This window comes from Larimichthys crocea, chromosome II, assembly GCF_000972845.2.
Source record: "Larimichthys crocea isolate SSNF chromosome II, L_crocea_2.0, whole genome shotgun sequence".
Taxonomy (NCBI): domain Eukaryota; kingdom Metazoa; phylum Chordata; class Actinopteri; family Sciaenidae; genus Larimichthys; species Larimichthys crocea.
Genome location: NC_040012.1, coordinates 10430680 through 10457269, shown reverse-complemented (window position 1 = coordinate 10457269; position 26590 = coordinate 10430680). Strand labels below are relative to the sequence as shown.

General features: G+C 40.9%; 4 protein-coding genes across 6 annotated transcripts in view; all 4 read right to left on the bottom strand.

The window, feature by feature from the left end:
• Nucleotides 1-248: 248 nt before the first annotated feature.
• On the bottom strand, nucleotides 249-16063 carry gpt (glutamic--pyruvic transaminase). 3 transcript variants are annotated; one of them, XM_010729237.3, is made up of 12 exons: nucleotides 15894-16063; nucleotides 11104-11290; nucleotides 7118-7207; nucleotides 6795-6903; nucleotides 6502-6635; nucleotides 5872-6115; nucleotides 5201-5280; nucleotides 4973-5109; nucleotides 4714-4888; nucleotides 3649-3804; nucleotides 2072-2184; nucleotides 249-838 (listed from the first exon to the last, which is right to left on the bottom strand). In XM_010729237.3, exons 1-12 carry the CDS (start codon nucleotides 15926-15928, stop codon nucleotides 748-750), a joined length of 1551 nt encoding a protein of 516 aa, XP_010727539.3. In that variant the 5' UTR covers nucleotides 15929-16063; the 3' UTR covers nucleotides 249-747. The 3 variants fall into 3 exon arrangements, with proteins under 3 accessions (XP_010727539.3, XP_010727540.3, XP_010727537.3); XM_010729238.3 differs by lacking the exon at nucleotides 15894-16063 and adding an exon at nucleotides 11846-12024; XM_010729235.3 differs by lacking the exon at nucleotides 15894-16063 and having other exon boundaries at nucleotides 11104-11809.
• On the bottom strand, nucleotides 13017-15887 carry fuz (fuzzy planar cell polarity protein). Its single transcript, XM_019267147.2, has one exon. The coding sequence runs from the start codon at nucleotides 15665-15667 to the stop codon at nucleotides 14345-14347; it is 1323 nt and encodes a 440-aa protein (XP_019122692.2). The 5' UTR covers nucleotides 15668-15887; the 3' UTR covers nucleotides 13017-14344.
• A 2443-nt stretch (nucleotides 16064-18506) lies between the features above and the next one.
• LOC104917749 (guanine nucleotide-binding protein G(I)/G(S)/G(O) subunit gamma-5) lies at nucleotides 18507-20768 on the bottom strand. Its single transcript, XM_019267101.2, has 3 exons — nucleotides 20591-20768; nucleotides 19500-19642; nucleotides 18507-18794 (listed from the first exon to the last, which is right to left on the bottom strand). Exons 1-2 carry the CDS (start codon nucleotides 20669-20671, stop codon nucleotides 19517-19519), a joined length of 207 nt encoding a protein of 68 aa, XP_019122646.1. The 5' UTR covers nucleotides 20672-20768; the 3' UTR covers nucleotides 18507-18794; nucleotides 19500-19516.
• Nucleotides 20769-21024: 256 nt separating this feature from the next.
• The window catches only part of ssx2ipa (synovial sarcoma, X breakpoint 2 interacting protein a), an 11867-nt gene continuing 6301 nt past the window's right edge, over nucleotides 21025-26590 (bottom strand). Inside the window, exons 2-14 of the mRNA XM_019267100.2 lie at nucleotides 25501-25642; nucleotides 25098-25264; nucleotides 24694-24903; nucleotides 24154-24264; nucleotides 23904-24039; nucleotides 23746-23821; nucleotides 23471-23651; nucleotides 23108-23255; nucleotides 22792-22928; nucleotides 22507-22680; nucleotides 22293-22410; nucleotides 21586-21739; nucleotides 21025-21486 (exon numbers count right to left, since the gene is read on the bottom strand). Of these exons, the coding sequence (XP_019122645.1) occupies nucleotides 21342-21486; nucleotides 21586-21739; nucleotides 22293-22410; nucleotides 22507-22680; nucleotides 22792-22928; nucleotides 23108-23255; nucleotides 23471-23651; nucleotides 23746-23821; nucleotides 23904-24039; nucleotides 24154-24264; nucleotides 24694-24903; nucleotides 25098-25264; nucleotides 25501-25543 (1800 nt within the window). The 5' untranslated portion in view covers nucleotides 25544-25642 and the 3' untranslated portion in view covers nucleotides 21025-21341. The remainder of the gene's footprint in view (nucleotides 21487-21585; nucleotides 21740-22292; nucleotides 22411-22506; nucleotides 22681-22791; nucleotides 22929-23107; nucleotides 23256-23470; nucleotides 23652-23745; nucleotides 23822-23903; nucleotides 24040-24153; nucleotides 24265-24693; nucleotides 24904-25097; nucleotides 25265-25500; nucleotides 25643-26590) is intronic.

The window sequence follows — 26590 nt, the reverse complement described above, 5'->3', positions numbered from 1 at the left end:
CAGTAACTGTTGCACTTAGGAATGAAAACTCAGGTTAAAAAGGAACAACGTTCCTACAGACAGTTTCTTTTCCAGTACAAGACACTGAAGGTGAAAGTATGAAGATTTGAAGAAATTATGCATTTGTGATATTTTATCTTTCTCTTTTTAGAGGAGCCACAGTGCCACATTGTTTCTCCTTAAATGTTCACGTTCAAAAGAAAAATGTCACTTTTTCTTCACAGCTCTCTCAAAATAACGAGACATAATAAAGACTATTAACATTTATTTTGATTCTACAAAATCATCTCTGAATCATCATGCAAATGGAAACCTTTCTGCATTTTTTCTTCCGCCTGCTGGAATGAAATATTTTATACAAACTCAAGGTTCCAAGCATTACAATTTTTCCTTCAGTTGTACCTTTCTTTTAGCTTGGTATTCACATAGACAATCTATCTCTCATATTCACAAATACAAAGACATGCTATACATCCTTCAAAGCTGAAACCGCACACACAACCATTATTTTTGTACCGAGCTGACACACGTCTTTTGATTTCATTTCTTCATCTCCAGTTTTGTTTTCGGACACAATACAGTGCCTTTTGTATCGTATGTGAATGTCCAAATGAGAGACAGCTGTAGAGGCTCGAGTGTGTCATCGCAGAGACCGCCAGAGCTGTCGTGGGAAAGGCACTTGGATTAGTGTATTTCTTGTGGCTGCTGAGCTGCTCCGCTTGTGAACAGAGGAAGAGAATTAGAAATTTAGGAATACTGCTGTGTGAATTTCTGGTGGAACTCCTTGACTTTTTTCAGCAGGATCTTCAGCTTGTCCGTCGGCGGCAAGATGGTCATTCTGCGGAGGGAGAGGGGGAAAGAAAAGAAACACACTGAATGATGTAACAACAGCAGATGTCTTGACTAAGAGTTAACATACGCAAAGCCCCATCTGAGCCAGTGTCTGGTTTGTCCATACTGTTAAAACATGTCGGCACAAAATGCCGGGCCCTGTTTAAGGGCTCATTGTAATACAAATAAACAAATAAATCTGTCTAAATCTTACACACTGGAAGTTATGACTCTGGTCTAATTCCTATTTGCTCTCACATGGTATGTAAATCATTTTGCTTATATTCATTTATTCATCAAAGCAGTTGGCATGAATGAAAATTAGAAAATATAGGGAGAGACAGTTGGTCAGATTATCATTGTATGAGGGTCACACCAAGAGGGAAAAGTTTCTATAGACTGATCTGATATGTGAAGAATCTCCTGAGCTTCTTAAAACTGGCTCTTAGTGCTTCATACTTGCATGAGCTATAGATGATAGATTTATTACACTGATCTTGTATGCATGTTTAACCGAGCAGTCTATACGTTAATCCGTCAGCATTCAATTCAGACATGTGCCGTGTTTAAAGAGATACTGAAAGACTGCTGTCGGAAGCATGTTCAGACATGAAACCAACATATTAAGTTGTTTACGTACAACATTTATTTTACAAAAAAGAAATAAGAAAACATATTTTTGGTTTTCCGGCTACAAATTAAGCAATTTTAAGACTTTTTCAATACTTTCTGGTGATCAAACAATGAATTGTGGCAACTGCCAAAATTGAAAATAATTAAATGAGCCAATAAATAAAATGTCATACAATTAAAAATTGCATTAAATGAATGAGCTACTTAATTTACATAACGAACCAAAAATGTAAAATGAAAACCCAGAAATTAATAGGGGACGAATGCAAAGGGAAGATAACACATAAATAAATATATAAATAAATACATGTCAATAAGAATAAATTAATAAATAAAAAGTGAAAGTAAATAAATAGGGGATTTAATACAAAGATCAACAAATACAGAAGCAAATTAAATGTGAACATCAATTTAGGTCAAATTTTCTATATTTGTTTTAATAATATTTTGGTGCATTTAATGGAATATTAATTAATTAATTAATTTATTTATTTATCTTTGATTTTGGCAATTGTGATCCTCCATAAAAAACTAAACTAAAACACTATCGTGCAGGTGAATCAATAATCAAAATGATTGTTAGCTGCAGCTCTGCAGTGTTTTGTACCTGAAGTGGTAGGTTCCATCCCTCTGACCAAAGCCGCTTCCAGGTACGAGGCAGATCCCAGTCTCCTCCAGCATCTTCATGCAGTAAAACATATCCGGCTGCTGGCCGTTGTCCTAACAAAGAGGAAAAGACACATTATGGCACCATTGAGGACTTTTTTTTTTTTTTTAAGTTGTGAGTATTTCAAAATTTGGTCGTTTTTCTTTGATAAGCACAGTTTTGCTGTGGGCTAAAAGTTTAAATTATAACAGAACACTGTGACTCACTGTATAACCTTTATACTTAAAGTACTGCATGTACTTCTTTAACAGCATTCCCGCTGAGCTGAACTGCTTTCTTTAATATTTATCTTCCACTACATCCTGTTTCTGAGTCATGACTTCAATTTCTTAAAAATGATTTTCAGTTTGTAGAAAATTATATCGATTGAATGCAGAATTGGGCCAAATGAAAGCATCTCTTTGTAACTGACAGTCCATGCCAGTACTTACTACTTTATGTAACATAAAAATAGGTCATCTTAAGTAGTTATGCAGCTGAAAGCTAAAGCTAAGAAGCTCTTCAAGTTAAACATGCAGCAGGGAACTTTTAGTACACTGTACATACACTGTGCACGACACATCCTTATAGCATATGCCTCCATCATACTCCTGTTTGTTGTAGTTTACTCTGTATCAATCTATCCACTTTCTATAACCACTTATCCTTATTTTCTGTTTCTTTTTATGTCTTCCAGTTATTGTAGCACATGTGCTTTGGAGTTGAGTGAGGACAGGATGTTTCCTTCAGCAGTATAAAAGATAACTGAAGGCTGATGTTGAGTACTGATGATGAGTACTGGTCTGAGATCAAATTAATTGAAAGTATATCTCATTTCATCTGCATCAAAACCTCTTGTTAAACCTTTTCAAGCGTCTCAGTCTTAGAAGTAGTGGAGTATTGAGATCACACTCAATGGGCCACACAGCAGCTCTATTTAAACTGCCGATGGTAAAGAGCGCTGCTAAAGAAGCTCGGCCTTTACGCGGTTTTCTGGGAAAAGCACAATCAAAAGCGAAGCAATGCTACAACTGTGTACTGAGGATGGTGAGCAGAATCGCTGGGATTGATGAGGTGTCAGCAGGTCAGCTTTACTCTGACCTTATCCTCTGTAAGGCTAATCAGACTCTCGGCTCGACTCATCCACCCTCCCTGAAATTCCTACTGAGCAGTTAACCTCGGGACAGAATTGAAACCACAAGCTATTGGAAATCATTTGTTCTCTTAAGCAAACACGGAGGTGGAGACACAAAGTACCGGACCTGGTAAATGGTTACTTGTTCTAACACAATGAGAGAGTATGTGTATTAAATGCCAATGAGTGGAATATGACAATTAATCGAGGGCTGTTGAGGAGGAAGAATAATGAGTGGACCAAAAAATAAGCATTAATGGGAGTAATAGTTCTTGTATAACTGCTTCATCTGTTTTATTCCTTTATTTTCGCTGCTCCTGATTTCTTTGTTCATTTCCTTGAAGAGACAATTAAATCAAACTTGAATATTGAAACATTTATAAAGAGTATGTTAAGGACTGACCGTGGCCTCTTTGATGGCCTTTTCGGGGATGGTTATGCAAGGGAAGGAGTACATAGCACCCTGCACAGGATTGCAGCTGATGCCTTGCACAGTATTGAGAACCTGCTCTGTGAGCTTGGCCTTCTCTGCTAAGACATTCAACGTGGCTGTGCGCTCCTGGATGTGGGAGAGAATAAACATACAGAACAAAGGGAGGTGTTACTAGAATCAAGAAACACCCACAACAATATTTGCGTGACTGAATGTACTAGAATATGTAGCAATTCCCTGTACCATTGAGCTCAGTGAGGTCTGGAGTAATATTAGCAGAGTTTAAAAATGTCAAATTCTTGAAAGAGTTATGTCTCGGGTCCATTAGGTCGTCAGCTGCCTTTTTTTTAATAGCTGGAAGTGAAACAGTGAATCTTAACAATGTTTTCTGCAGGAATTTCTTCTATTGTACAGCAGGTGTGAACAGAGATCATGTGAATGCCACGAGCTGCACAGAGAATTTATACAAGACCGACAAGAGGTCATGGTCTCTCAAGAGGTTTCTTTTTGTAAGGTGTGCTACTTGAATAAAAATGTTCAAGAGCAGTTTCGTGCATGATGTAACTCATGTTTCAACACCATGACAGTGATAACAATTTACAAGAATTACAATGAGACGATGTTACATGATAGATCACAAGTTAACGGAAACAAAAATGACAACAAACCCAATACATCGCAAACTCATTTGTCATAAAATAACAGGAATAAAATGCATATTCACTGTATTACAATGTGTATATAGTCAAGGTCGTTTTAACACAGCGACATGTGCATGTCATATCTAAATAATACAAAAGTTCTTCATCATATTTCATGTTTTCAGTGTGTTTGTTCAGAAAACTCTACAACAAAAAAACAAATGACAAGGTAAAATCTGTAATCAATAGCAGTGTACAGAGCATATTTTATCCTGAATATGTAATGATGATGGTGTCAGTGCGCTGAAAATGTACAACAAGAGATCACCTTGCAGTTTATTGATGTATTGATTAATTTGTCCACGCTGCAGATAAATGAGGTTGTGCAATGTACCTTGATAAAGTTGTCATATGAAGGTTCCCCAGGCTGCGGAGGGTTGACCACCAGGTCCATTAGAGCCTGACCAGGGACAGGGGGACACAGGCGGACAGACACCAGCTTGGTCAGCTGGGCCTTCACCTCACTGTCCATGTTGATGATCTCCATGTAGCCTCCACGGAAGCCACACCTAAGAGGAAGAGAAAACATTAGGATGTGACCTAGAAACGGATTTTATGTAAGCAACACAACAAAACAAAGTAAAATGACTTACTCTCCCATGTAACATTTGGAGGTGGAGTGGAAAGATGCCAGTTCCACTGTGTTTGAGTACTCTGGTCCCATCTCAAACAGCACCTTCTTAAAAGAGTGGAAGTGGCATCCATCAGCATACACGTTATCCTGGTACACCTGGGGGGAGGGGTGAAGACCGAATGACAGGTGTCACCGGCGTGCAGAAAACAATAAAGGAGGCAGATGTTAAAAGACAGTGAGACGGTACCTCGTCAGCCATGAGGAAGAGACGTTCCTTTGCTGCGAATCGGATAACATCCTCGATGCATTCTCTGCTTTGCACCTGACCTGTGAACGAGAACGAGGCTCATTACAGAGAGAAAGGTTTGAGACGTTGATTAGGCCGGCAGTCGTGACTACTTGCTGCCATCTAGTGGCTCTTCTTTGAGTAGTGGATGAAATATGTGGTCGGCTTTCAAACCACATCTTGCCTTCTACCACAGCAGAAGGAGTTTGCTCAGCTGTCATCATGTCGTAACATCTGACAGCCATTCTGTGGTGGTACAGTGAGCCATCTCCATGACAACTGTGCAAACTCTAACCACTGAGGACGGCCACAAGATGCCCAGTTAAAAGCGAAGAGGAAGCTAGTATATGGAGTAGTAGTAAATTAATGTTTTAGAAGAAAAGGTTCATTTCACTGACAAAAATGTACAAATATTAAATACTGTGAACAAACCTGAAACTTTAAATTTGACACTGCCTCAGTCTTTGTTATGTCAAAATAAAAGTCCCTTTTCATGATGTTTTTATATTCTTGTGTCCATCTCCTAAAACTGACACTAGACTGCTGAACAGGATGATATAATACGTAAAAATACTGTCAACTACTAACAGCCCAGTAGTCACTTTGATCTCAAAAGATTTAAAAAACTTTACCGGTGGGGTTTCCAGGGTTGATGATACACAGGGCTCGTGGGTTGCAGTGGCGCCGGGCCTCATCCAGAGCACGCTGCAGCTCACTGATGTCCAGACTCCAGCACTTTTCCTCATTAAGGTAGTAGTTGATCTGCACGGCGCCCAGTTCAGCCAGAGCGGCAGAGTACAGGGGATACTGGGGTATGGAAATCATGACGCCCGTACGGGTCTCGTCCTCACCGCACACCAGCAGCTTCAGCATGGTCTACAAGTGCAGGATAGGGAGGTCAAAAAAGATATGTCAGCTCAACAGTTTTATACAAACTTGAGTAAAACAACGAAGAGAAATGTTTTTTTTCTTGAGTCTGTTGTTTTTTTGGACTCACAGAGAGATAACTAAAAGTGAAATGTAAGTAATACCCGGCTTTTAAAGGGTCACATGCAAACATATTTGGGCATCGGAGATCTAATTTCCCTGCTAGTGACGGCTTGTGTGGTGCGTCCTTCACTGATGAAGAGACATCTCTTTTGTTAGATTGTCAATGTCTCAGTTTAGACTACTACTACTACTACTACTACTGCTGGTGTGCTGCTGGAAAAACAACAGACATTCATTTAAGTCGTTTAAACAGGTGAGAGGTGATTTTTTACCACAATGCCGTCGCTGGCCCCTGTGGTGAGGTAAATGTTGTCTGGGTCGCAGGGCACACCGCCATCCCTTCGCTCAATGTAGCGCGCCACATCCTGACGTACAGAGTCTATGCCCTGACTGGCACTGTAGGAGCCTGCAGGAAGACAAGGCAAGTTGCTATGACAACTTAAGAGCTTTAACACAACAAACACCACCAGAAAGCATACTTTGACGCTCAAGGTGATAATTAGCAAACCAAGGTTATATAAAGCTTATTGTGCTTGCACAGAAAACCCAACACACTCATACACACCCATACTGTTCCCTCCACAGGACTGCAGAATGCGGCGTGCTCTACTTTTAGCATCCTCTGGGAATGTGCTGTCATTCAGCAGTTCGGGGTAGGAGCAGAGCGCCAAGACCTTGAAACAAAGAGAGGTGTGAGTATAAAGGGTGGAAGAGACATTGTGCAAACTCATGCATGAATTATTGCATTAGCGAAAGAGAGAGAGAGATAGAGAGAGAGAGAGAGAAAATGATTGACAGCAACTTTGTTAATGAGGAAGAAATCAGTTTTATAGATGAGAGAAGTCAGAGGGGAGGTGCTATATTTAGATGAAGGGATTAGGAGCAGACCTGTCGGAAGAAAGTGATTGGCTGCTGGCCCATAGCATGTGCATCACCAATGTTGGCCTTGATGACTTCAGCAAAAGGCTTCTTCATTCCCTGCAGAGCATGAACACAGCATACAGAAATGATCACACATGTGAAGAAGAGGAGCATCTGTTCTCTTTGTAGATAAGAAAACAATGTCCTGACAAACCTTGACTCGAATTGTCAATGAGAACAGGGTAGGCTGAGAAAGCCTCACTGCACCTAAACACTGCGCCTGCACACAGGCTTAACACATACATGAACTTTTCTATAAACATTTACACCACAAGAGGCTGGTGAGCTGCTGAGCGCACAGCAGGTTTGGTGGTTTACTCAAAACCACTTCCAGGGGTGGATTATATTGGCTGGTGGTTGGAGTGGAGAACTCACTTTCCTGGATTAAAATGTGTAAAGAAGTCCAAATGCTTACTTGAATATTAGCTATACCGTCCCCTTTTTAAATCACATTAAATATTTACTCAATCAAATATTAGCCTTTCTGGGCATGAGGGGTACAACAGACTGTCTGTCTGTTGCTCCAGGCTTACATGTAGACCTTAAATAAAGTAAAAAATATGTAGGTTTACCATTAGATTTTGCTTTATTTATATATTTTTTTTCCTTCTTTAAAATACATTCAACTAGTTGATCAAACACACAGAAAATGTGTTTTAATGAGAAAAAAAGAGTGAATGTAACATAAGTTTATTTATAAAAAATAAAACAAAAAACTTTACAGGGCAGCTTTAATTTCAGATTTCCAATAAGTTTCCACAAGTCTTTCTGTCTGAAATTTGGAGTAACAAAATAAACCCCAGAAGTAACTTAACTCAGTATCATGTATATTCAGGAAAGCCTTGTATGGTGTCAGCTGTCCTCTATGCTAATTTTGTTCTATCACACACACACACACACACACACACACACACACACACACACATCTATCCTTCATAGAGAACTTGATTACTAAGATGGGAGGTCACACTGCAGCTGTGCAGTACAGACAGAAAGCATTTAGTAAAAACCTTGCAGTGTAGATAGTTTGTGTAAACACGGGTAGAAAATTTCAACCTGCGCACACTACCTTATCGGTCTGATACCACTGACCTCCTGACACAAAAACACAGCAACGCACATTAGACGTATGCTTTTAACCTCAGTGCAAACTGAGAACGAACAGGACGTCTGACAGCGAAGCAGCCGAGAACTTGACGTCAAAAATAATTAGGGGAGTAAAAGTTACCAAAATAAAAGTATTAATTTACTGTCTCCCAGGTCAATTACATAACATTTCTGAAAGATAATCCCTTGAGCAGCTGAGACCACTGACTGACGGACAAACTAATGTGGGCAGCCACGTAGCACACACATGCGGTTAACACCAGATGTTAGAGACAGCGTGACACCGCAGGGAAGCCACAAGTTGGAACCTCACTCCCTGCAGAAATGAAAACAGCCTGTTTGTTTGATTTGTCCAGATTTTGAGAAGCCCTCTCTGTCTCTTTCACTGGTCACATATTAGAGGCGTCTCTGAGTCTGGACCAATAACAGCATACCGGGTGAGTAACACCCCTTAGGTCAAAAGTCCCACCCATTCATGATGAGGATCTTTTGGAGGCACATTGACCTTTGCTCCTGAGCACCAACTGCAGAGGCTCTTGTGCCTTTTTGTCCTTCACCGCTGTGCTCTTGATGTACAAGCTCAAGCTGCATATCCTTTTGCTTCTTTACAAAATAAACATTTCATCATTAAGGATGTAAAGCAGTGAAAGCACTTGTAAATAACTTAAGCAGATAACAGCATACAGTAAAGTTCGGATAATAAAGTTGCAGTCTGTAAGTTCATGCCAAATAAACTCAATGTTCATGAACTGCACATTCATCGTGGAGATCAGTGTTTAGAGATTTGCATATTACTTTTCATTCTGGCAGAATATGTGGAAAGTATTTGTTTGAGGTCTGTCCTCAAAAAAGTCCCCATTCACTATCAGCTAGCAGCTCATTAGTACAAACAAAGGACACAATGTAATAACTGTATGTGACGCCTTTATCTGAGCACTTGTTAGCTGGTGCTGTAATTTGTCCCAAAGTCCGTCTTGTTTCTTTTCCCCATTTGGAAAAAAAAACCCAACAGCTTCAGTATAACAGAAAATAACAAGAACAAGGCCGGACTTGAGCTGCAAATAAAGACCAAACATCTCAGTTCCAGAGAAACAAGGTGTGTAGGAAACTGGAGTAGGGGATCACAGTGTGCATTCATTTGTGTGTGTGTGTTTAAAATCGCAGACAAAAGTGAGAATAGCACTGTGACCTGTTTCCCAAAGTAATCCAACACCATCCAAACCGCAGTTTGAATTGGAAGTGTTTGTGAAAAAGAAAAATGAAAAGGAATGTGTTTTGATGAGAGAGTTTCAGTTAAAAATTTTGTGAAACGCAGTTCAGTGTCTCTGAAAAACGTGGAATAAGATGGGGAGGGCTGTGAATGATTACTTGGGGTGCATTTTTGCCCTCTGGCTGTGTACTGTTCTATTGAAAAGGACTGGCAACAGGACAACCTACAGTTGGTGAACAAGGGTTTTGTGGTGATTCTTTTGTCCTAGTTGGAAATATTATGAATAAAAAGTTCATAAATGCTCTGCAAAATGCTCCCATTGTTAGATATCTTCTCTGGTTTTTGCCAGCTGAATATAGCAGCAATGTCTTCTGCTCTGTGAACATCTAAATATCTCCATCAATACGCCTGATCAAACTATTGTCCAGTCAGTAAGAAAATAAATATCCTATAAAGAGTGTAGGGGTAAAGCTGTGGATAAGCACTAGTCAAAGCAAACAGAACATATAATCTATGGTGCCAGTGAGCCATCTGGTTAAAAAAGGTCATCACTGTCATTACAGTCCATTGCTGGATGATTTTACCCGTGCAAGAACCTTTTTTGTCAACTCATCCCTTCCTGTGCAAATAACTCAAGAGAGGACAGTTTTCACACCAGACTGCACACTGTGCACTAACAGCTGGTTGCCACATCACCATGACCGGAGCAAGAAGGGACTGAACACAGATTTCCTTTTTAAAAAAAAAAAAAAAGAAGAACACACTAATGGTGTGTATTTAAGGAATAGGCTGATAATGTATTGCATAAATAACAAAATCAGCAGCGGATTTTAAATGCTGGACAAAGCTGAGATAGAGATTTTTACTGATTTATAGACCTTTGAGATGACCAGTCACCACAACAAACATAACAGGCGAGTGGATAAAAGGCATAATAGTGGACAGATCAGCCAAGTTGGACACTGGGGACAGTTTCTGGTGTGGACTATGGGTCTTTACCTCTCTGTGAGGATCTCTCAGTTTAAAAAACAACTGAAAAGCAGGTTATAAATTAACAGTATGAATATTAAAAATATCTGGATCACACCAGCCTACAGTGTTTCTGATGTGACAAACATCGTCAGGAATTACTGACTAACTGGATGGACTTTGACAAGAGGGTGTGTGAGGAAAAACAAGCGATAACACACGTCTTTCTTTTGGGGGTAATGGTTGGAAGAGTTAAAAGTAAAAACATAACCACGACTGGAAACCCACTGAGCTGACCTGAATGGACTCAGCCAAAGAAATAAACCCCACAAACATGCAGCAGCAGCAAATAAGCTCACAGAGCTCTTTAAACCTATTCAAATCTGTAGAGAGATTTTTACAGACTAGTTTGTCAATAACAATCTATTTTAAGTAGATAGAAATAGTTCATTATGGCCCATTAACAAACATACAGTAATAATAAAAGTAGATTAGATTGTTAGGCAGAGTTCAGACCATCTTTTTGATATAAAACATGTTTGTTTTTACAGTGTATCCATTGAAATAAGTCTATAACAAGCTGATGACATTAAACAGACAGACAGCATCAATGTAATCAGTCTGCTGGTGGTGTGAACACTGATATCAGACGGCCTGTTGTACAAACCTCAGAGAGCTCCCTCTCCAGCTCCACCGCCCGCTGCACAATGGGCCCCCTCACCGCGTACTCCACCTTCTTCACCGTGGGGTTCATGGTGTCGATGGTCAACACTTTGGCCCGGGGCGACACTCCATTCTCGGTCATTTTCTCTTTAGGGACCCCACGCCGAGTCGCACTCAGACTTGATAAAGCTCTGCCGGGAGAAGAGGAGGACAGATGGGAAGAGGTCAGTGAGCGGACCCTGGGACCACCACCACCACCACCACCGCCGGGCCGCTGCGCTCCACTGCAACCGGCTAACACTTCGTCTCGCCCGCGGCTTAAAAGTCGGACGTTCCTGGGTGATAGTAGCTGCATCCGTGTTGCTGCCATTTCTACTGTCTCCTTTTAACAATGTTGAGTCACTATTAAAATGCTCTGCGGTGCACCGCGACCTGCAACACACCGGTTTCTTCACACTAAAAAAGTTGTGCAAGAGGTGGCACCACGCTCCTTAATATACCGACGAGGCGCTCGGACCTTTGGACTGTTCAGAGGTGGACGAGCTAATGGGGCTTCGCCAAAACTGTGAATAAATCCCAGGATGTTTCTTCAGGTCCCTGACTGCATGCACTCACACACTGACTGGACTTTCCTCACTGTGAAAGTTTGGGGTTTGCTCCCTGCACACATGGCAATACTACGGACAACCCTCCCCTTTGTGTGACTTCACATAAACCGTTATCCCACCCCCCGTTATCCTACGCACCGTGATGCTGTCAGTCAGGGTCGTTTCTCCGGTTACTCTGAACCAAAACAGCTTTTCGGAACAACTTGACGTGGCTCGGATGGATGTGACCAGCGGACCGGCGGCTGCAGCTTCAAACCTTGTCCCGAGCTCAGCGCAGCATGCGCCCCGCTTTTTGTTCTGAGCGCTCCATGCTCTTTGGGAGGAGACTTTGAATTGTAATCCGTTACTAAATACTCAGGAATGCTCCTCCTATCCTGACCGGAGCCGGTGACCTCTGCCAGCTGAGGTGGTTTGAGATGAGATAAGATAAGACTTTATTTACCTAGTTTTGCACAGAATATGCATTATGCACTGCATTTTACCATAACAATCCCTTGGTCAGACACAAGGGACAAAGTAAGGCCTGATTACACTGGCTCAAATTTCCATTTTCCCAGGCTAAACTGGGCCGGTTCTGTGAGGAAATGCATTAACTGTCTTGTTTCTCTGACAGGAACTTGAAATGATCAGCACAGTATTAAAAAAAACTACAATTATCAGGACACAAAGTCTTCATTCAATAATGCTGTGTGTGTGTTTTGTCAATAAATCCTCACTGCCACTATTATTATAGAATTAAGCAGCACAGAGAGTTCACCAGAACTCCAGACTGATGCTTTTAAAAAAGGACCAGTGTGTAAGATTTAATGTACATGCTGATTGCAACCCCTTCAGCTCACCCTGTCCTTTGCCAGTGTGGATAGAAACTACAGTGGCTTATCTTAGTGTTTAGTTTGTCTGCTCTTGGCTACTGTAGGACACCGTGGAAGGGAACCCGCAGCGTCTATAGATATAAAAAAGGCTCATTCAACAAAAATCCATATATTTTTATATTTCAGGTGATTATACACTAATAAAAACATAGTTATGTCTATTATATTGAATTTCTGCCATGTTCTGTAAATAGAGCCCACTAAATATTACACACTGGACCTTTAATCTGTATGTCTGACATATGAAAAACATAAATGGTGAGCTGTTTCAATTAAAATATTACAAAAATATGAGCTTTCTTTTGGCAAGTGGTTTATGGATCTCGTCTGCAGCTGCCCAGTCATTGAAATGAAACGTTCAACCACAAAGCGCACACATGATTATCACATTTAGCAGAATGAAAGATGAGAATAAACCACTCGGTGAATCATGCAGCCACAGAGTAACCAACTATATTTAGGTCAAAATCAAAATAAATACTTTCATCATGTTTGAAGCCAAACGTTTCAAAGTGTCAAAGCGACAAACAGCAGGCGCTTATTTATCCCAGTGTTACATTTTCACATGATTCTCCAACACATTTTCAAATACAGCGCAGTGCCAATGATAATGTTAATATTCAGTAAGTCTAACAAGCATTTCGTGACTTATCTCTTAATGCTAAACAGAGCTCAAAGCAGTTCACAGCGGTGCGACATTATCAGTTGTTTTCATATTTCCGTCAGGGTCAAAGTGTTGAGCAGTAGTTTAGTAATAAATACCTGGTGAGACCATAAGAGTGCTATCCTTTTCTGTTGTGCAGCTCTAACCAGTGGTCTGTTAAAGCAACATTTTGTAACATTTCTACCATAAAATAACAGATATTAAATCATTTTGATGCAACACCAACTTGTAATCACGCTATGTAACTCTGGGTATCATATTCTGCGGGAAGTACCAATGTCACACACCACCAACAATTGAACTTGGTGAAACTGGATCTGGATGTTTTCTGGTTTCCTCGATGTCCTCCGGCTGCTCCGCCTCAACTCTCTGTAGTTTCCTGATGTAAAGTGCTGCAAACTATAGCTGCCGTTAGCCCACTTTGTTAGCCGGGCTGCACAGACTTTGAGTGCAGAGCACTGGGAGGGTGTGTTAGTGTTTGTACCGCAGGCTGGAGCACCAGAAAGAGGAGGTTTTAAAGGAAGCGGAGAAAGCGTCATGCCAGAACCAGAGCTGGGAAAGCAGGCAATGTAAACGGGGCTCAGCAGCCTCTTTGGACATAATGGCAGAGGTGAAGAGGCCAAAGAGGACATTGATGGAGGAAGCGAAAAAGAAGAGAAAAGGAAAAAGAGCAAGCAAGTAGCAGCCAGAGAAGTGAACATCTGGAACTGGTTTCAGTCTTTGGTGAGATCCTGGTGAAATAAAAAGGCAGAAAGACAGACACGGGGCTTCTTGCTGTTCGACTAGTAAGTAACATTAGCTGGCTGCTATGTCTTTGGCTGCTTGAAACTGGGTTGCTAAATCTTCACACATTGTGTCTTCTACACAATGTTGCTTTAATCATTGTCTTCACAAAAGATGGACAGATAGAAGCTTATTTTTAGCTCTCTACATCTGTTTGTCAATATGAAATTATATATGATTGCAGTCATTAATAAAGACGTAACAGAAATATGAATATCAGCAGCAAAACCACATTTAAATTATAAGTAAATTAGCATATCAATAATTGGATGGTGGTTTGACTGAAATTAAGATGTTGTAACAAAGTAAACTGTCCAATTAAAACCCAGTGGCTGTAACTATATCAGACAGGGTCTGTGTGGCCACCGTACGCAGTGCAAAGGTGGGCACTGACAGTGGGATGAGCAGGAAGAGCTGGTGCTGTGGTGTCTGAAGTCCATAGCTTTTGCACTCTTCTGAAACTAGATAGCACTGTAGTGGCTGGTGGGAGAACCCGAGGACGAAGTCTTCAGTGTTGCCTCTCTGAGCCCTCTCCTCTGGGGAGACGCACAAAGTCTCCTCCTGGGTGAAGTAGCGCGTTGTGCTGAAGATGTAGAAGAGCTTTAGTAGCTCCCAACAGCGAGTCTTTGAGGGTAATGGAGGGTGACCAGGTGGATGATTAGTGGAAGTCCGCACACAGGAGACTGATCGACGGGTTTCACGGTTGATGAGAAGAAGTGCCAGCACATCGGGGCGCAGGGATACAGATCCCGGTAAGCAGCGCTCTCCAACAGCCAGGCAGTCCCTCAGGGTCTCCACCAGAGGCGTCCAGAAACGAACGACAAGCCCACTCTCAGCTCTGTGCAGTGAAGGGGTTGGACCACACAGCACGCAAACGTCCGCCCCAGGTAGCAGGTGGAAGCGGAGCAGGCGGTGGGCCACGGTGGGGCTGCCATGAGGAAGGAAAACTGGGTAATCACAAGAGGATGATCCAGAAGCTGAGAGAAATCGCATGAGAGCGGAGAGCAGCACGACCTCCTGAGGTGCTAGGCGCCACCACTTCTCTGTTGCTGCAGCTATCCGCCCGTGGACGACGAGGCAGCCGAATTCACTGTCCGCAGCCTGGGCAAAGCCTTGCACGGCATCTTGGAGAAGAGCGGGGTTAGGGGGCAGCAGGGAATCAGCGCAGTGTGTCAGGTTACCCAGGATGCCCTCATGCCTGTCCTCCAACAGCTGATCAATGAGGCCGAAGCAGGACCTCAAGTCCCTCTTCAACCTCTCAACATTCCTGACATTGGCCAGCTCATCCTGCCCCAACACCAGCACCATGCAGCTCCACACATTCTCCAGGAGGCGTTGTAAACGAGCCTCCACCTCTTTGCTGCTGCTGCTGCTGCTCCTGCCTGCACCACCTTGTCCACCTGCAGCCACGGCGATGAGCATCACGCTGTCGTGGAAAACTCTCCACACCACCTTACCCCCATCTTCAGTCTCACAGCAGGACAGCACTACTCCCTGACCACCCCCGAACATGTGGACACCGTTCAGGGAGCCGATGACAGAGAAGGGCAGCTGTTTGGAGGCTCCTCTCGTGAACAGAGGGACCCCACTGCTGGCTGTGAGGCAGAGGAGCTGCGTGGACCCATCCTGGAGCATCATCATGAGCTTAAAGCTAACTGTAAACACAGCCACCTAACAGTCCTCGTTGAGCCTTTAGCATCGCGTCAGCGTTTAAACGACGCTCAACCGAGCACAAACAACGACAGGACAGAAGATTAACATGCAGCAAACATGTCTATCATGGCCGGACTTCACACATAAACCCGCTACACACACTTTTTTTAACGACTAACTCTTTTTAACATGCTATGTTAGCGAAAGAAGTTACCGTCGTTTCCACAGTAACGCCGTCCCATGATTCATTCTTCTTCAAACTGGCGTCGTCGTGGGCGGTTCCATTCGGCTGGTCGAGGAGCAGTTGTGATTTACGACATCTTTTGTAACCGCTAGAGGAGCGGGACAACAAAACTGACCTGGGTTCAGTTCCCCCGGAGTTCACGTATGTAAACTAGCGTGATGTGTCAGACGCGAACGAGCCGGTTCAGAGAGCCGGCTCTTTTAAGTGAACGATGGGAAACACAGGAAAACCACCAACATGTAACGCCCAACTCTCAAATTAAAAGGCTTTTGTTATAATGTGAACCACAAAATGTTTTAAAAAAAAGGAGGCACAGGAAGAATTTCTAACCAGAACCAGCTAATTTCTTCAGAAATCACAAAGACGAATGTGTCAAGGATGACAGACTCACCAATGAACGATGTAATTTTTTAGTTTAGTTTTTGTTTTGTTTTGCATGTACGGTGGTCCGTGCATGCAGTAACTGAATGTCACATGTGTGCTTATGCATCCAACAGTCAATAGCTGTCCTTTTTAAAAATATATACATTTCTATGCTTAAGTATTTATAGGTTTTTCTATCTGCTTTGTATAGCAGAGCAGTTCTACAATTAAATTAGTGCATTTATTGGGTGGTTTCAGAGAGTTACAAGGGTCTGTAAATGCAATGAAAACAATTGGCTACAGCCAGCGCCGGTCCTGGCCACATTTGCGCCCTGGGCGAACCCCCCAGTGTTGAGGTCAACTTTTCCCTGTAGCATTAAAACAAAGGCCTGCAGAATAAGAAAATAAAGCCAGAGACACCAATAGAAAATAGATTAGAATCAGGGATTTGATCTGAATGAACTGAAGTGGGTTTTGTTGTTGTAAATGTTTGTAGGTTTCATCTTGTTGAGGATCATGTGAATGGTTTGGTTCAGCGGAGATAATTTGACTTTTTACACTTGTTGCATTGTGATTTCTCATCAGTACAATAAAAGTGCTTGAAGATGTGTGGCTGATATTGAAAAACAAAACAACTGATTGACTTATTGATATTAGAAAATGTAATTTTTACTTTTGAATAGAAGAAAGGCTGTATTTAATTTAAATTATATATGCGTTTACATACAAATCATAAGTCAAAACAGCCCTAAATTTGGCTGAATTATGAAAGGTATAAATGATAAAATGAAGAGCCGTTTGGGAGCCGAAAGAGCCAACTCTTCTTGGTGAACTGAGTCAAATGATCTGACTCCCTACAAAGAACCGAACTTCCCATCACGCGAACATGTTTACATGAATCTCGTTAGTTCACTTCTCGCGAGAGTTCAGAGAATCAGTAGCTTTAGATCGTGAGATTCTTTTATTTATAAATTTCTTAATGCTCTTAATAACACATATTTATCGGATTTGGTTTAACATATGACCGTCAAGTCCTCTGGGAATGGTACTTTAATCACCCCCAAAGTCTGAACGAAACCCCACGGTGAGGCGTCCTTTACTCACCGTGGTCCACGTCGGCCTCCCTGCAGACCTGCAGGCAGCAAACAGTGTTCATATATTAAAGAGCAAACTTAAGCTTAATTTAAATGTTTTAATCTTGAACTTTATTAACATATTTTCTGCTTATATAATTTAATCGGTTACATACTTTTTACTATTATTGTTTTGTTTAATTATGTTATTACTATTCATTGTTAGTCTTTTTTTTATTTCCATCCATCTATCCATTATGTGTAACTGCTTATCCTCATCAGGGTCACAGTGGGCCTATCCCAGCTGAATTTGGATAAAAGGCCAATAATGATTCACACTCATATTCACACCTAAGGGCAATTTAGAGTCACCAATTAACTATTAAGTGCATTTCTTCGGACTGTGGGAGGGAGCTGGATTTTATTTTGTTCTATTTTTTAACCTGCCTCTGGTGTTACCTTAAAATAAAGTACAAATAAAGTCTGATCGATGCTACACCAACTCGTAATCACACCAAGTCACACACCAACTACTGCAACGACTATTTCATTTATTTTGGTGGAGAAATGTTTTCTGGTTTTCCCTCTGATGTCCTCCGGCTGCTGTGCATCAACTCTATATATTTGCAGAGTCTCCTGATGGACAGTCAAGCAAACTGCTGCAAACTGTAGCTGCTGTTTGCTCAATTTTATGTTTCTTTATACTACCTCTGGGCCCCACGTTAATATTAAATAATTATGAAAGAATAAATTAAGCAATCGTATGAAAATAGAATATACACAGTAAACAGTATTTTATCAATTTGATTTTCACACCACTAGTTAATCAGTTTTGCTTCATGTCAGTATTTATCCCATAATATCACTTTTACTATACTTGTACTTTTTCTACAGCTGATAACCGATGACTTACTTGTAAAGGAGTATATTTTATATTGTATTTCTGCATTTAATGATCCCCTACAACCCAATTTGTGGTGTTTTCTAAATGTCGTTTTGTATTGAAATATTAAACTTGTGAAATGCATCCCAGTGAGAGCCAACGCCTTCATTTCATAATCTAAACGACTGGTTCTCACAAGCAGTTATGTCTGTCGAACAATTTGCAGAGCACAAAAAACAGAAAAAAATGCCAATCAATAAAACATTGGAGTAGTAAAGAATGTTTTTTTTTAATTCATTAAATACAAAAATGTCCAGAACAGTGATGACTAAAATAGAACAATAGAAAAGGCACAATAATTTACTCGAAAATCATACTGTGCCATGAAAAATAAACCTGTCTCCTTTCTTCTACTGTGATTGAAAATAGATGGTCATCTTCCTGGCATGGTTCCAATGTGTTCTACACTCGAGAGATCCCGTGGCAGTATAATGGCTTGGCATGAGGAGCAGTGTTGAGGTCAACTTTTCCCTGTAGCATCAAAACGAAGGCCTGCAGAACAAGAAAAGAAAACCAGAGACACAAACAGAAAATAGATTAGGATCAGGGATTTGATTTGAATACAATTGAAGTGGGTTTCGTTGTCGTAAATGTTTGTAGGTTTCATCTTGTTTAGGATCATGCCAATGGTTTGGTTCAACGGCGAGAATTTGACTTTTTACACTTGTTGCTTTGTGATTTCTCATCAGTAAAACAAAATTGCCTACTAATTTTAAAATGGTACTTAATATATTTAATTAACATTCAATTAACCATTTTAATCCATCAATTGGTACTTAATGGCCTTTTCTGATCTTTTATATATTGTAATCTGTATTCTACGATGACAAAATTATATATTCTATATGACAACATTTAGAGATACTACCAAACATCCATTAGTAATCGAAATATAGCAACTGCCACATGTAGGTACCTGAAGGGTGTTTGAGCATTTTTAAGAGACAATATTAGTTTGAAATATACAGAGCATACGCTGTAAAAGAAGTACATTATGCTGGGGACATATAAAAAGTTTCTATGGATGTTTTGATGCTTTTTTTTGTCTTGAACTGTTAAACACAGGAAACCACCAACATTTAACGCCCAACTCTCAAATTAAAAAGGCTTTTATTATAGTGTGAACCACAAAGTGTTTAAAAAAAAAAGGAGGCACAGGAAGAACTTTTAACCAGAACAACAGGATGACAGACTCACCAATGAATACAGTGGTTTCACAAGAAGGAGCAGACTTTCTGCGGCCTGAAAGGGTTGGTGCTGGAGGACACGCCGGTCAGCAGAGGGTCCTGCATGGCGTGCTGCATGCAAAACTGCTGAAGGTCTGCCGCTGCCTGGGAGACCTGGCGACAAAGAGACGAAGCAAAATGTAAATGACATGACAGAGGGGTTATATGGAGGTCTTAAACACAGGGGTAATTTATTCAAGCTCGACCCATGCTAGAGATAAAAAAGGTGAGGATATCTTGGCCTCTGGTGCAGACTACACCTCCTTGTAAATACTACTTATTTCCAAGGAATTTACCCACATGGAAAAACAGCTGCTCCATATGCATTGTGTCATTTTTAGGGTTTAAACTTTGATTTTTTTTGTTGTTGCTGTGTTGTGGATACAACACCTCTTATTCCTACAGTCACTTTCTACTTTTTATACAGATGTTTAGCACGGGTTAACTTCTTAACACAGCTACATATTTATATCTATGCAAATGTTTAATTTTGCTACAAACGTTTTGGATTTTCCTGCACATGTTTGAATGTATCTCAGGTTAATTTAAAGACATGGATACTGTGTTAATGTATGTTTGCATGCTGCTGCTGCTGCTGCTTCAATCTCAATAAAGTATCTATATATCTGAATTCAGTGTGTTACATAAAGCACTGCTGATTTCTGTGAATATCTTCCACATCATTCCTGTTTAAAAATCATTTTTAATCAAAGTTGCTTTACATCTTACGTTAGCATCGTACGTAGCACCGCTGAATAAACAAAGCACTTAGGACTTCTTAGCAGCTACACGCACTTTTAAAAAGATAAGTTTGCTCACAACGCGAGTTTTGTCAGCTTTAGTTACGCTTGTAGTAACAAAAAAAAAAAAGTCTGGACATTACTTTAATGTTTTAACACTGTATCGGACTTGTTTTTAACACTTCCCCTTCGGTTCAAGCAACGCCCTGCTCTGCCTGTTGACTAGCGGCTAACGCGGCTAGCGTCGTTAGCGGGTAACGGTTGAGATTTTTTTTTTCCTCTCGTCAGTTATTTGATTAAAAAACAAAAACAAATCATTTACCTTCACTCTGGGTATGCTCGCCTCGAAACGGAGCTGCTGTACGACTTTTTTCATGGCTACAAGATTAGAGGAGCCCGACATTTTCGATGCTTTTCTCTGTTTATGTGTGTGTGTGTGGAAAAATAAAACCGAGCGGTGGGTGGGATGCTGCCGAGACAAAAGCAAAAAAAAAAAAAAGATGATGACATCCGGATTCCGGTTTGTTCACACACTGCAGCTCCGGTTTAAACACACCAGTGGGCGCCAAATTAAAACAAAACAAAAAAAAAAATCAAAGCTTTTTAAATTAAAAATATCTTTATTGTGCTGTCACACCAGCAGAGCAGGTCATTATTAATCTAATGTCAATGTAGTCCATTCAAATTATACTCTAGAACATGTAAACATTAAAAAAGTTTAACTAAAACTTATTTAAACATAATCCACATGTTTAAAAAAAAACAAAAAAAAAAAATCGGATCTTTACTTTGTAGATAATCTCCCTTGAATATAGCTTAAAAATCTGATTTGTCAGTGTTGATTTGTTTGTGAGGAATCATTAAAGTGCTTTCTTTCTTTCTTTCTTTGATCCGCTTTGGTGAATGACGTGCATGTCCACGACAAAGCAACATAACAACAGTACTGTGTTCATCAGTGGTGATGAAATGTAGCCATGTATTGGTCTTAAAAGTCCAAGGTGAAATCACACCCACGAGAAAATTAAATTAAATTAAAAAAAAAAAAAAAAAAAAAAAAAGGCACTGGATGTTCTTCATGTGAGGCTGTTCTCGTCTTCACCCAAAGAGAAGATACTCAAGTCTCCACATCGACCTCTGCTTTTTGACTTGAAGCGAGTATCTCTGTCTTCAATGGAGCTGGACTCTTGCCAGCATCCTCGATTTGAATGTCTGGAGGAGCTGAGATGACAAAAACAAAAAAGAAATGAGGTTTAAAACAGGCATGACATGGCACCAACACAGTCTCTCTCCTGCAGTAGTTAAGTGAGTGAATAATACCTGCCGTCTGGGATCAGTCGGAGTGTACGGTAAAGTTCGGTTGTTGATGGCACAGTGGCGCTTTGTGTAGGTTTAGGAGTGGAGAACGTAGTGTAGGTTGAGGATTTGGCCACCTGAGCGTTCGTGGAAGACATCCTCATCTCTGGCTCACTTCCTGAAATGCAGGGGATGAAAGGCAATGAAAACAAGGCGGCAAAAGAACACACAGGAGAGAAGTACAAATACTCGGAAAAAAAAAAAAAAGCTGAAGTAACTTCTTGACTCTGTACTCAAAGTATTAAACTAAAAAGTACTCTCTTGGTTTCTTTGTGAGATATGCCTACCAGTTGCTTCAGTGCAAAGCCAAATGAAACTTTAAAATAAAAAATTCAAACTTCAAAAGGTCGAGTTAGAAAAGGCGCAACGTGGCGGTAAATAAATCGATAATTCCCCTAAAATGCATTCAAACAAAAGTAACAAGCCTCAAATACAAGAAAATATATGTGATGAAAGTATTTTTTTTGTAATGTCACTGGTATTTAAAGCAGTATTATAGACAATTCATTAATTAGTATTAAACTAGATTTATGAGGAAACTGCAGTGTGAATGCTGGACGTTGAAATGCTGACACAATATCACAGCTTGCAGTTGTAAAATACCAAGAACGTATCAGCCCTACTGGTAATTTGTGACACTACACGTCAAAGCTGATATTACACACACTCACTGATTGATAAGGCACTTTGACCGTCGGATGAGGAACATCTCCTGCGGTCTGTGAAGGGGGTCATGTTCAAAAACTGATTCTTGAGCCATGAAGCACGGTCCTCCTGGAAGGCCTTTTTCTGTGGAATACAAAAAGATTCAGAGGAATGCAACGCGACTACAACACCTACAATTTACGCAGGACGAAACCTGACTATATCAGAGAACTTGAGTACCTCTCGCCCCAGGCGAATAGCAGCTTCGGTGAAGTTCTTTCTCTCTCTCTCAAAGTTTCTCTTCTGGTCCTCAAAGAGCCTCCATTCCTCTTTGAGACGCTCCTTCTCCTCCAGTGTGTAGCAGTCATTGAGAAGAGCTGCTGTCTCATCGTCAAATGATGTGTTGAGTTGTTGCTGTATAGGCAACATAATATTAAATTATATTGATATAAAACTCTGAAGCACATTTTTAGCCTACACAGACCAACTAACCATCTCTGGTGTAATAAACAAGCACACACTGACCTGAAGGAGCTGTTGCTGTGCATGAATGAACTCTTTGCACTGCTGCACTTCACGCCTCATCCGCTCCATCTCATCATCGTGGGTCTCCCTTGGTATCACCTCCTTATTGGACTGCAACTGATTCTGCACTTGCGAAGCTTGAGAAACAACAACAACACAACAATAGTTGATTATCTAAATGTCCTCTCTTCTTCCTATCTCTTTAATAACATCATATTAAGTCATCTGTAAAAGACATTTAATCTATAAAACTAGCACCACAAGAGCCTCAGTTACTTTTGCAGTCTATCAGGGTATGTGACAGTGCTGCAGTTACCTTGGCTGTCTAACTTCTCCATGTGGTTCCTCAGTTTCCTCCACTGCTGGCGGATGCTGTTGGTGAGCTGCTCTCTAGCGTGCTCACAGGATTGGTCCAGAGTTTCTCTGCTTGATTCACCTGCCTTCTCCTCCCCATCTGAATCCACCTGAGCAAAACAGCAAAAACAAAACAAGGTTAACTTCAATATTAATGTCACTCACTAGTCCTTTGTTGGAGCTCGAAGTGGAACTATAATGTAATACGGGTGATTGTGAACAAAGCAAATGCATAAATACTGCCTTTTCTGATCACAATGATCTTAGCGGATACAAAGTTAATTTTTTGTGTGCGTTAGTACCATAAAAACAATCATAACAATACCTGCTCCTGGCTGTCATCAGCAGTGGCTCCTCTGGTAGAGGGCTTGCGTGGACTCAGGATGTGCATCATCTCCTTCTTCATCTGCTGAAGGACTTTCTTAAGCTCGGCGTTCTCCAGCATCAGTGACCTCTGACTCGCCTCGTAGTCACTCAGCAGGGACTTGTACATCTCACCCTCGTGGCTGCTCGAGTGTCATTTACAAATACAGTTACATGACTGATGGTCACACATGCTACAAATATACTCAGTAAGCGACTAGATGGCTTTCATGATACCTGGCTGCTGCTTTTGCCGTCTTCCAGTGGCTCCTTTTTCCATCTGACCTCCCCAAGACATTCAGTACATCAATAGCTAGGTAGGAAAAATAGGAAGTAAAAAACTTGTTCTAAAAGAGCAACGGTTATACATTTTTGCTGAAGACTAGCATAAGTACCCAGTTTCTTATCCTTTCTGTCGACCAGTAGCTGGCTCAGGCGTTCCTTGAGCTTTGCAGCTTCTCTCTCTTTCCTCTTGGCATCGTGACTGTACTGAGAGGCACGGCTGGCAACGATACTCTGGAGCTTCTGAACCTGTCCGGGATGATTGAAACATGCAGGCTCATGCATACTGCATAATTCTAGCACATTCTTTTAAAAAAATCAAAAACACAGTGTCTCTCATTGTGCAATAGAGTAAAACGATACCTCATCTTTTTCTGTTTTCAAGCAGCTCTGCAGAGTCTTAATTTTGAGTTGTAGCTGCCTCTCTGTCTCGTGTAGCCCAGATTTCTCTCTTATGGACAGTTCCAACTGATCCTGGAAGGAAACACATGACTCTTTGTTATGAGCATGGTGAGATGGCAATGTTCTGCACAAGCAAACAGTTTAGGGTTGAAGCTATAAAAGTGGATTCCTGAGGAAAATGTCATCCTGAAATTGGTTTGTGCTGTCTGAGGATTTTATAAAATAGCCTTGACTTCTTCACTGGAAGATTTAGATAGCAGAGGTACATTTAGCCTAGCAGGCAGAGACAACTGCTGAGACAAGTGAACATAAACATCACTGTGAGACATCTGAGCACAGCAATTTGTGGCCCTTGGTTAGTTTCTGCAGTACAGTAGTCATATTCATTTCTTTTTGTAGGAATAAGGAAAGATTTAACTTTTTCTATCCTCGAGGGTCTGCCATCTATTCCTGCACATTACAGACAGCATACACATTATTATTCTGTGAGTCAATACATGCCTTGAGTCTTGAATTGTTCATCTGCATGTGTTCCAAAGAGCTGGATTTCTTCAGCTGTTCATTCTCCAGCTCCGTTAATGTGCACACGTTGCGCCGGTGAATCTGGAGCAGCTCATACATGGCATTCAGAGCTGGCACTGTGTTCAGGCCGGCTCCCCCTGGTGAGCTGGCCTCGATACATGTGGAGGAGAGGCCCAGTGAGGCGAGCTCCTGTGAAAGAAAGAGGACTTACATCACCGTTTCATCTCCACAGAAATTAAAAACAAATAATATGTCGCCACTGTGAGCATTCAGCGGGGGGGAGGCATAAATCCACATTTACCATCAAATCTTATGGGAAGGCTGCCACTAGATTAACACATTTTATTTGCATAAACTATAACTAAACTAGAGCATTTTTGTACCTGATTCATGTATGTAATGCACTGAGGAATATTATCCTCAGTGCAAAAGGCACTTATCACACTGTAGGAGCTTTTGGACAGGGGCATGGAGGAGTACATTGACACAAAGTTGTTCTGTCTTGAGGGGGACATTGTCACATGCGATATGCTGGAGATCTCATAGTTTCCTGAAAACAGAGAACAGAAAGAGGAAAAATCATTTCAACTGTACGCACTACACACCACGCCTTCTCAAACTGAAGGGGATTGAATTAGGTCACTGCTCTAAAATGAGAACAGAAATAAGGGTCACCTCTAGGAGATGCCAAAAAAAGCGTCGCCTTTTTTTTTTTTTTTTTTTTTTTTTATACACCAGAAATATTCTACCAAATACACCCCCTCCTACATTAGCAGAGAAATTTACCCATAGATGTCCCCGTTGGCACGCTTGTCCACCACTCTCCCATGTCACCGACACATCAGGACACAAGGACGCGAGGTCATGAGTTATCAACCCGGGGAGGTGGATTAGCAGTCAGGCTGGTGGAACAGAGTGGACCCGAGTCCTGCAATGGAGCATCAAAGCTATGAGATAGACCAGCAATAGATAATCTGAGCCGCTGTCTCACCCACACTAGGATTAACTGTCGTGTAACGTGTGCCAGAGGGGGGTTACGTAGATTGGGGTCACTCCCATTGGTCACTGTCAACTAAATCGCAGTGTAGTCAGATGATCTCAGCCCCAAACCAAAAGATTTACACAGATAAAAAAAAGAGATAGATAAATAGATAGATAGATAGATAGATAGATAGATAGATAGATAGATAGATAGATAGATAGATAGATATACTTTATTTATCCCAAGCTGGGAAATTACAGTGCAGCAGCAGCATTACACATAGTGATGATAGACAACATAAGAATAAAAATATAAAGTAAACTATACATAATAAAATATCAAAATAGCAATAGTAAATCAAATATATTGTACAAAAGTATATACAGCAATTTGGCAGTGTTGATTTGGTGCAAGGTAAGAAAGGAGAAATGTGCAGTGACTGTAAATTATGAGTTTGTTTTTTTTAAGTTGTTATTATACAGTATAATCTGTACTGTATAATGTGTACTTTTGACTTTTGTGCCTTCAGGGTGATATTATGCTCTGGTGAAAACAAGCTGAACCAGATATCTAAACCCACCTGACACTCCCACAATTTTAATGCAATGTTCCCACTTGTGCTCATGGGGCTGTGAGGCACATTGTGTTGACAACAACAACAACAACAACAACAACAACAACAAAAAAGGGTAAATGTTGCAGTCAACGTTAGGGCAATGCAACAGAGTACACACACACACACACACACACACACACACAAGTATCTGCAGCCTATGTTATCTAACAGACCAGAAAACACGCACGACTTTTATCTGAGGTGGAGATACAAGTCAAGTGTGTGTTGGCTTAATTTAGCGTGTTTACTTTAACGTAATATGACGTTAAGTCAGCATG